This window comes from Spodoptera frugiperda, chromosome 15, assembly GCF_023101765.2.
Source record: "Spodoptera frugiperda isolate SF20-4 chromosome 15, AGI-APGP_CSIRO_Sfru_2.0, whole genome shotgun sequence".
In the NCBI taxonomy this organism is placed as follows: Eukaryota; Metazoa; Arthropoda; class Insecta; order Lepidoptera; family Noctuidae; genus Spodoptera; species Spodoptera frugiperda.
This window is the reverse complement of record NC_064226.1, coordinates 14290652-14301774: the sequence shown is the minus strand read 5'-3', so window position 1 is coordinate 14301774 and position 11123 is coordinate 14290652. Positions and strand designations below refer to the sequence as shown.

Here is an 11123-nt window from a genome sequence, read left to right as displayed (position 1 = left end):
CAACGACACATGTATAAAAATATGTTCGTGAAAAAACCGTGCAATTGTTTCAAACGACACCCTTGGGACATTGATTGTGGTGTACAGACGGGCAACTTTATGACTGCAGAAAAGTTGCTAGATTTTGTAGATTTTTTTAAATCAGTTTTTTTTAAGTTTTTTTTTTTGTTATTTTATTTTTTTGCTATACAATGCACACCCACTTTTTACCATTTATGTTATAAGTCCCTAGTAATAGGGGGTGAGCCTATTACCATATTATTATACCGGGCACAATTCCTGACTCCGTGCTACAACTGATAAATTTTGGAAAAAAAAACCAGATATGCTTTGACCGACCGCGAGTCGCACTTGCGATCACTCGACCAACGAGGCAGTCGAACCATAACATTCTAAGAAACAAATCCTCATCAAACATCCACTGCAACTTTTAAATATTTACACCGCAATTGTATTGCAATACAGTCCACAATGCCTTGAACTATTATCTCCATATTTACGAGCAACAGAGCAAATACCAGGTTGTACAGGTGCTCGAGCCAATCGCTCTTGTTCAGCACTCGAGACGAACGGTTGTCAGCCTCTTGAGAACTGCACTCCAATGTTCAGGTGTCTTTCTTTTGTTTATTTGCTTTCCACAAGAGTTTGAAAGTATGGAGATAGCTGTTTAAACTAAAAGTGACATCTATTTAAGACATTTTTTTCTCACTGTTAGTGTTAAGGTAAAATAAAGTTGATATTAAATTTCTAGATTAAGGTTTTAATTGTTAGTGGTTTGATTGGGTTTTTTAAAGTTACACTTGTCATAGAATTAGATTTGACCTTGACTTAACAAGTCGTGAGAAAAATGCAGTTGTGTTTATTAAGCTTAGCCTTTACCCCCATACCTTTTAATATCAATCATTTTAATTTCAAGACCACACTATTATCGTATATACACTCAAACAAAAAAAACTTCTAGAACAAAATAAAAAACCAATATTTCTAACCAAATAGAAACAACAAAAAACAGCTTGACGACAACTGAGTCTAGTCCTAACGTCTGGCCCAAATCTCCAATATAAATATGGTAGGCGTATTCGCACTGAAATCGTTGCGTGTATAAAATGCCCAGACGAACTGCTAACCCTCGTCAGTTCCGACACACACTGACAGCTACCGAAGTATCTCCAAACATAAGTACTTCTAAATTCAGTTACACTGTTTTTATGTTTCTATTACTGTACCTGTTATTTAGTTTGATGTTGTATTTACGTAATATTTGCTGCTATTTTTGAATGGGTTAGCAGAAACCGATTCATTGGGCGTAGAGCTGAAGATCGAGCTCAGTGGCTTGCCATTGCCACACAGGCTGATGATGAAGATTCATAGTGCACCTACTTTTTTCATCAGTTTTGTATTATCATTCCAATTACATATAGGAATGGCTAATGTCTTCTAGATTTTTTATTATTTCTCCTTCTCAGTCGTTATCTTCATTACTAAAGGTCTTGGCTTGTCTGGTACATGCGTCACGTGCTGTACGACCCTCCTCCACGCACCCCTGTCCTCTGCGGTCTTTATAGCTTGTGAACGATGTGTGGTTGGTACAGACCGCGAGGTCTTTTCCCGTTAACCTAACTTAACCTGACCAACAACCACCAGCTTCGTCGTCTGTCAGGGTTTCAACACGCAATATGGTTTTTCAACGTCAACGTCACGCCTTTTATCCCCACAGATTTGGCTTAGACGCAATGTTGTTTTTCATACAAAATTAAGTAAAATGAAATGTAATTATGGAAATTGCATTAGAAAAATTAACAATTGCATATTGTTATTTAGAAAAAGGTTTGAAAATGCAGTGAGTGATCTGACAACCCTACAAGTTATTCAAAGTTTACGATCGGCAGAGTCGCGATATGTGGTGTAGGTGTCTCTGCTACCGAATTTGACACGACCACTTTATCCCCAATGCTTACAAAGTAAGAGATTGAGATTGAGTACAAAATGCACGTTGTTCAAAATTAAGAACAAATCTTATGTAAGCATTTTAATTGCACGTGCAAAGTCCCTTGGATTCCCGCATGGATCAACTCATTGTGTGATCCACAAATTGTTGTTTCGGATCAGGGTGTCATGTGCATGTGAACTTGTGTATTTGTAAATGCACATACGACACAGGAGATAACCCTAGCGTGACGCAACATTTAAAAAAAACATTAGATCCTGTCTATGGTATCAATAAATCTCTAATATTCATCTTAATTCGTTGATCAATTGCTGGTCTAGTTTGTTTTCTTCACATAATTATAGTAATACTTTATGTTCACTAATAGTATACGACATAATAAAATACCATCACATTGCTATAAAAACAATCGCGAATGCAGAAAAACTTTATCCTATTAACACTCAATACTACGAACACAAACCACTTATGATCATTTCTTGTACAATAAAATGTACCAGCTACTTTTACTACAAATTTCAAAAAACAAAACGTCAATTAAAAAGTTCCATTCAGTATTCCCAGCAGGAATCCGATCCCACAAAATTACTGAAGCAACCAACAATCGAACGACTACTTCGGCCCACTAACTTTACTGCCCACACCGCATTACCTCTACACTGCTACATAAAACCGCAAATAATTCTAAATTTTCTAATAAAACCAACTTTTCAAAGTTACTTGTCCAACTTTTATTTTGCGAGGTGACGTTTTACAGCCGACACAGAAAAATGTAGCGTGCTACTGCTTTTATTTCATTGGAGCTATAAAATTGTTGGATTTATGTATACAGGTACTATTTGGTAGTAATTGGTGGTAAGGTCGTTGTCTTCAATTTGATCTTTAGTTGCAAAGATGTAAAAATTGATTCTCAGAAGATTTACATGTATTGCCTTCTAAATCTACTCATTTAAGGCCTGCAGATGAACAACATTGCAGCTACAGCGCGCAGGTAAGTTATCAATCACACGTGGCTGACTGTAGTCGTGCACATTACACGATCTCTTATATTGAGTCTCTAAGTATGTAATGTTTAACGCTCATTGCACTTAGTCAGATTTGATTGCAGACAACTGCACGCATAATGTATGCGTGATTGAATCGACTGTGATTGGTTGGTATAGTACGATCTTCCATCTAAAGGCAGCCTAAAAATTCTTATAAATATTCCATTTAAACAAAAAAAATCATGATTATAAGTCTAATTACCAGCAAAATGAGAACATATATGCAAAAAAAATTAAACAATTAGTTAAAATGTCTACTTTAAACTTTTCACTCGTACAAGTTGGATGGTTTCACGTTTTTATATTGTCAGCCATTTTCAGGAGTATGGTTCTTATCAGGCTTGCAAGTAGGGGGTAGTTTTGACCGAAGAGCGGCGCCCTAAGTTGGGGCACGCATACCTGTTGGAACAAAACCGTATTACTTCTCAAAACTTTACATATCCAAACTTGAAATACTAAAAATCTTACAAGAGAATAGGTTCTGAAATACGAACATTCAATAATTTAACCTCAATCAGAAATTACTTACTGCTAATTTCAATAATTGATCTTAATCCAAAATCATAGAACTAATGTCAAAAATCGATGTGAATCCAAGATTTCACATTGAGATCGGTTATTGGAAATTGCTGTTAGTTAGTTAAATAATAAAGGTGTCTGGTATTTGTTTCGCAAAAGGTTCTTGGGCTTTGGTTTTGGCTTTTGGGTCGCAAAAGTCCCATATATGTCAAAAGTTAAAGTGTCTATCGGGATATAGGGTATATTCATAATGTACGTATATTAGTTTCCTATATTGGTTAAAAGAAGACTCTGATTTTATATGACTGGTGAAAACTCAACTGCATGGATCATGATGATATATACGATGATAATGACAGTAGTGCAATTTAACCCAAAGTATACTCACCACGGCTAGAACGACGACCAGTAACGGACAGATCAGGTTGATGAAGAGAGAGAGGATAGCTCTGACCATCCACCAGAGTCCTACCACCACCAATATACTTGCTATCATTATCTAAACAAATACAAATCATCAGTGTAATCAATCAGTACCACAAAGAAATATTAGGAGAATTATGAATTTATTCAGTAAACATAATTAAATTATAAATAATTATAAGCACCAATCCGCCTTGTACAATATGAAAAGAATACTCAGAAAATAAATAAAATATTCAAAAGTAACAATTAAATCCATAAATAGTTTGAAAATTAAAGTAAGCCAGTTTTACTGTACCATATACAAGGTGGTACATCCATCTACCAGTTGCGTACAATTACGTTAGAGAAGGTCTTTAAAAAACACACACATCTAAAATAAGGTACAATGATCGAACATCACCTGGGCGTCTTCATGGCACCGCAGCCAGTTCCTCACAACATGCAAGATGCAGCTGCCGCCGGCTGTATCCGGACAATCTGTTGGTGCAATACTAAACTGGAATCAAAGGAAAATATTTACAATTTTAGTATTTAAACCCTTTTAATACATAATTGTAGTTTATATTTTAATCTGATAAATAATGAACACAAATTAAAGTTAGTGAACGTTAATTAATAGCATGACGTCGCGTCGTCGGTCGTCGTTCATGCTACTCGTGATTATGGGCCCTTATTTAGCTCGAAACTAGTCGAGCATCCTCGAAACAAGTTACTGATAAATGATATTTATTTTGCAAATAGGTTATAAAATAACACATTTACACGTCAATCTCTTAAATAACTAGATGAGTAAACTACAAATAATATCTCCTCTACCGATAAAATTCTGTACACATATTTATACTCCTAAGTGACATTGCAAAGTAAATCCAAATAAAAGAATAAAGAAGTAGAAAGAAAGAAAAAGAATTTGAAAGCATTACATACAGTATGGCCCATCATATTGCGTTGCCACTGGTAGTGGTCTGAGTACATGTTGTCGGCCACGTCACCGATCACTTCTGTCGCAGACATCAGCAATGTAAACAAACTCCTGTCTAGAACACGGGGTTCTGCAAACAAAATAATACATAAATACTTTAATGACTATGCTGATATTATTATAAATCAGACATTTTTGAAAAGAAAAGAAATAATTATACTCTGCAATGTCACTTAACAATAAAAATATAGGTATGAGTCTAATATTCCTACATGCTACCTATATGCAACATTGGGCGAGTAAAAATAACTTGACAAAATATCGGGACTTCGTGAAGTTATATTTTTATAATAACTATCGTGAGACAAACTAAATTAACAAAAAAAATCAATCACATAGTGAAGACTGAAGAGTCCCTCTGTGACTTGGAACTATTAGAGCTTTTATCCATTAAACGTGCGTAAGTTAACCGTGAGATTTTAGTTAATTCGTGCAGTTACTGTACATTGTTTAAATCGTGGAAATAATTTCTAAATCATGTCTAATAAAAATCACAGTGAATGTGACGTAAAATTATTGTAACAATGTAACCCTAAATATTTTCACATAATATTCCCATAAACATGACACGTGAGAAGAATAATTGCCATAATTACATTGTTACAGGAAGTTTTAAAATCAAATACCCCGTAAAAACATTAACAAGACCATTAAAAGTAATATAATGGGTAGCGATTACAACAAAATACATTTTAATTAAAAAAAAAAAAACATACAAAATGTAGTCATAAATAACACTAGAAAAGGTAATTTGTCCGCTCAGTTCGTGGTTCAATTTAGACTAATAAATAAAATTGGGAGTATCCGTTTTTAATATTAAAATTACCGCTTTTTACCACATGATCCAAAAACACTGTTTTTCAGTTTTTAATTGTCTGTCTTTCGATCTGTCTGTTCTAACTAATCTCTAAAATGACTGGACCGATTTTGACGGGACATTTATTGGTAGATGATGATGATTGGTAGCTGATGTACTAAGTAGTAACTAATGCCATTTTTATTTTAGAAAAAATCTAAATCCAGAATTCTGCCACAACTCATTATTTTACGCGGGCAGTCGCGGGCTACAGCTAGTTTGTAGTACTTCCTTAACAATGTAGTATAATTAACATAAAGTTGTAATGACGTGAGAAAGAATCATAAACGTTTGTAATTAAAACGACAACAGCTTTATTATATTTCGTGTAATTTTTTAATGTTATTTATGATAGTTTCTTTTAGAATTGGACATTTTTCAAACTGTTTGACTTGTGTGCCTTTCCACCATCAGACCAGTATCAGATAGGTGAAACTTAGAGACATTTTGGTTTTTATCAATCTATGAATTTAGTTTAGATACCACCGTACTAAGAGTAATTTAATGATTACGTAACCCAATCCTTAGCAATAGTTTTCCAAAACAAAATCCTTACAAAGGAATAGTTTAAGTAATTATTAAATATCTCTCAGTACGGCCGTTAGCTTAGTTTATGAAGTTAGTTTATGTGCTACGTCACGCTAAGTAACTTTTAATAAAACGTTGGAAAAACAACTATTAGTGGCCTATTATTTATAAAAAAAATAACTACTCGTATTTACTTGACAATACAGTCCTACAAGTAACATATCTATCCCTACTCAACAAATATAACATCCTACACACATATAAAACTGTCATGTACACCAGTATAATTGAGTACAACGTTCAAATGAGCATAAACGCTCATTCTTCATAAAGATAACATGAGAAATGGTTGCAAAAACCACCCATCAACCGCAAACAGCGTGCATTTACTTTACGACGGGTATCTTCATAAAAAATACCTCCTTCTACGTGATAATAATACGTTATACGGTAGCTGTAAACTTGTATCGCGACTAGAAAACATGATACCAATATTTGCTTTAAATAGCTTGAAAATGTTAACGGTGTTGCTTGTAAAGTTTAAGTGTGGGAGAGCCATGTTTCGGCACGATGGGCCGGTTCGACCGCAATGGCACCACGGCCTCACAGAAAACCGACGTGAAACAACGCTTGTGATGAATGAGTGAGGTTACCGGAATCCTTCCCTATCCCCGATTCCCCAACAACACTTAAATTCCTTAACCCCAAAAGGCAGGCACCGCATTTGTAAAGCCTGTGGTGTTTCGGGTGACCATGGACGACGGCGATTGGTTACCATCAAATTATACCATAAAAAGTTGATGGGAATATTCCAGATTAAAGTAAAATTTGGACAAAAGTTTTTCCCTATGGATCAAATGATGATGGAATCATTAATAATGAACATTAGGGTATTGCTTAAATTTAAGCCAAATTCATAACATTCTATTGAAAGTGTACTCTGAATCATGTGTAAAATTCCCAAAAAAAATGTTCACGAAAACACCAAAAAATAGCATGCACTTAAAAATATTACCAAACAAAAACTCAAATAAAACTTAGGATTACCGCTACCTATATCAGCAATTAACGGTTTAAATCTAACAAAGCGTAAGAGTACGGTAGGCGCACGAAAACGCAATTTTCTACTAAACCCACCTCCACCTTCTTGGGCACGAAAAAGGAAAAACGCCTCAAACGCCTCATTAACGTGCCTCTGTAATTTTTTCACACACACATACTTTGTCACACAAACACGTAATTCAAACGTGCACACTCCACTAAGGTAACAGAAGGTCCACTTTTAACAGGAATGTGATAAGTTCCTATTTGTCTATCACCCAATTTTGAGTGCCCAGAATTAAATATTATCAAGCAATTTTGAGAGTCAGTAAATATTTTAGGTTACAATTTATTGTTATTTTTTATTTATTTTTTTAAGATCTAAAACATATTGAATATCGTCAATACATAAGAAAACTTTGGTGACAGTTACGTGAATATTGTTTTAGCTTTTTACAATCGAAAATTTTAATAAGTTTATTTATCAAAATTAGCCTTCTGAATTCATAAATTTTGCGTTTGTAAGCAATTGCGTTATGTATAATTAAAAGGACATTATATTACTCGAGATATTTTGCATAAAAAAAATCGACATTAGGTATGTGACAACCGAGTCTGTATAGATTTGACATTGGTAAAAAGTAAAAAATCAAACCCACCAGTTCTGGGAGAATTGAGCACCATTTCCGACGATAATTACCATCCATTTTAAAAAAATAAATTATTTAAATATATCTACAAAAAGATGGAAATCACAACTGAAACATAGTTTTAACAAAAATGGTAATGTTTTTGAATTAATTTACTTTTTCACTGCACCATGACGTTTCTTTGACAATGTTGACTGTTAGGTTTTTTCTATTTTCGATGATAAATAAGATAATTTAAAGAAAGAGTTTTTATATCGAACGATAGGTCTCTTCACTTTGACACAGACGACGGTACGAATACAACCAAGTTAAGAACATACATCATACATCAACAGCTTATAAAGGTAAGTGTCCCCAGGCCCGCATCGTACGCATCCGTATGACGTCATCAGTACGTACCGCATGTAGCCATTGCCAATGATGCGGATTAGTGGACGCAGTTGTACGAGTTTCTATACAAGACAAACTAAAATCCATTGCGTGCGGTGCGTGCGATGCGTACGATGCGGGCCTGTGGACACTTACCTTAAATGGTCACTGCTTACCAAAGGCCTCTTTTCGCACGGAGAAGGTTTGAGCATTAATCACCACGCAAAGTACGAAAACAGAAATTATTTACTCAAAATTGTTCACATAATCGCCATATAAAGTTACTTTGTTAGGATCAACGTCAACGTGGATGTTATGTTGGCGTCACGTCAGCAGTGGGCGACGTCAACATTATAATAATATTTATTGTTTAATTTAGCCAAATCAGAAGTCTGTTAGTCAGGATTTTAGGAGACAGCGCACCTACATTTTGAATTATACCTAAGTACAAGTTTTGTTAATTATGATGTTGGTTCTAACAAACAAGACTCGTGATAATTAATTCCATTATTTAATTAGTAAATTTAGAACAATAAATTACATAATATGTGTTACACTTATAACATGGGACTTACAACATAAATTGTGAAAAGTGGGTGTACACTGTACAGTGGTATTACGTGCCATAATATGCACGTCTGCCTATCCTTCCGGGGATTAAAGGCGTGACGTTATGTTTTTATTCATACATGTATGTAACAACATTAAGACAGACTTTCTAATTAGCTACTGTCTCCACATGATCAAAGAAACACTTAACGTTGTCTCTAAAGAGTCTACTAAGATATTAAGGTGAGGTAGTTTTGAGAGCTAAGTAGTTAACGTAGCATTCTGTATCCAGCGGTCTCATCAGAAGACACATAAGTACATATTATAACACACACACACATTTCGTCAGTCACATTTTGCACCCTATGTAATTGACAGCGAGCCAATCAGTGGCATTACCATCAACTAGACGCAATTCCGTATGCGATGCTGTTTACAAAAATTTAAAAATGTCGTCGATAAATCTTTATGCGATCTAGGAATCTAAAGCAAGACCTTTGCACACTCATAGAGCAGTACCGTACCCTTAGTTTGCTTTACGTTTAAAGTATTCGAAACGAGAGCCCGTTCGGCGCCTCTGATTGGTTGGTTTATTCAGTTACTTTAAACATAAAGCAAACGGTTGATGAACGAGGCAGTACCAGAACTATTTCATTACTAAATATGTACTTACACAAAAAATATTCTACTACACTCAGCTTGCGACGCAATATAGAAAAAAAATCCAGTAATTAAATTCCTTGTTCAAAAGTCCCTACACGGCAAAATAAACATTTTAAAAGCAATGCCTTTGAGATATCAAATCTTTTTGAAATACATTACGCTGTGATGTGTTTACTATGTTTTCGGGCCCAGTGGGATGAAACGAGTATTTTTTCTAGATTAAATCAGTGGGCCACTGGGTGCAGTAAATTTTGTCATGATTATGTTATGTTCTGTCACACAATGTTGTGCAAGTTATGGTGACCATGTTGTAGGTTAATTTTGGGGAAATGTTTTGATACTTTTCGAAAAATGGGGCTCTTAGTGCTTATGACGGTGCTGAACTTTATAGTAGGATTGTTCGGTTCATATAAACACGATAAACTCAAAGTACCTATACGTAGTTTAATTTTAAGCAATGCGTGTTACTGATTAATATTCCGAAACAAAGTCATACTGTATTTTTATAAAGTCATCTAGTATACGATCATCGTTATCGTTATCGTACAAACATCTATTCACGATTGTAATAAACTAAACAATAATAACTATGATATCAGTCACAATAAAATCTCAACTAAAACGGCAATACAATAACAAACCACTTGGAACAATCAGAGAATCAGATCCTTAACTTAATTTAAAGGAACGCCAGCGAAACGTTGAACGTGCCGTCTCCCTACTCTAAGCGAAGTGATAAATTAAAGCTTAGCATGGTCATGACGTTTGCTCCGGCCGTTATATTTTTATTTAGACAGAGCCGGATTACACATAAAGAGCGCCCTAGGCATGCACCTCATTGGCGCCCGTAATTTATTTGGCGCCGTCGCCACTCTCTTGCTACACGCGTCTTGCGATGTCTTGGCGCCTCTATGTAACCTGGCGCCCTATGTAACTTGCCTTTTTTTTGAGAGGGGAAAATCATCCAATGACTTCTCCCGCCTTGGGCGAGGCGAGAGGGAGTGTCAGACTCTTACTGACTAAAAACCACCCCGTTCCTTCTCCTGCTTTTCGAGCCGGAGCCCCGGTAAACCCGCTAGGTAGTCTGCAGCTCCGGATCAGGCATCAGCCCTACTGGGCCCCATCTGTGGTGCTAGTTTTTTCTTAGGGATCATAATACGGCCCTGTTTACACTAGTATGTGCCTGTCGCCTCGCCTGCCAGACATTAAGACTCGGATTATGTTTGGCTCTCCCTGACCAGACACTATTTCATTAAGATTAAATGTTTTGCCATCTTGTCGTATGTTTTTTCTGACATATTGCCAGGAGACGGTCTTGTGCGTTTTGTGTTTTTTTAGTAGAGTAGATGGTTTATTCAGTAGGGACTTAAGTACGCTTATTAATAAGTCGTATAATCTAAAATGAACGTTGTTTATAGAAGAAACAGACGTAGTTCCAGACGATACAGTTAGATTTCGTAATGTTGTAATTTTGTACCATTAACATTAATAACATTAAAAATATCTGCGAAATATTCTACTACTACTAAAAGCTTAAAAAACACAA

The 11123-nt window shown here is 35.4% G+C and overlaps 1 protein-coding gene across 2 annotated transcripts; it reads right to left on the bottom strand.

Moving 5' to 3' along the window:
• Positions 1-3174: 3174 nt before the first annotated feature.
• Positions 3175-8163, bottom strand: LOC118274391 (uncharacterized). 2 transcript variants are annotated; one of them, XM_035591861.2, is made up of 5 exons: positions 8006-8163; positions 4867-4991; positions 4340-4435; positions 3902-4012; positions 3175-3393 (listed from the first exon to the last, which is right to left on the bottom strand). In XM_035591861.2, the coding sequence occupies exons 1-5, from the start codon at positions 8028-8030 to the stop codon at positions 3286-3288; spliced, it is 465 nt and encodes a 154-aa protein (XP_035447754.1). In that variant the 5' UTR covers positions 8031-8163; the 3' UTR covers positions 3175-3285. The 2 variants fall into 2 exon arrangements, with proteins under 2 accessions (XP_035447754.1, XP_035447763.1); XM_035591870.2 differs by lacking the exon at positions 8006-8163 and adding an exon at positions 7443-7908.
• Between the last annotated feature and the right edge of the window lie 2960 nt (positions 8164-11123).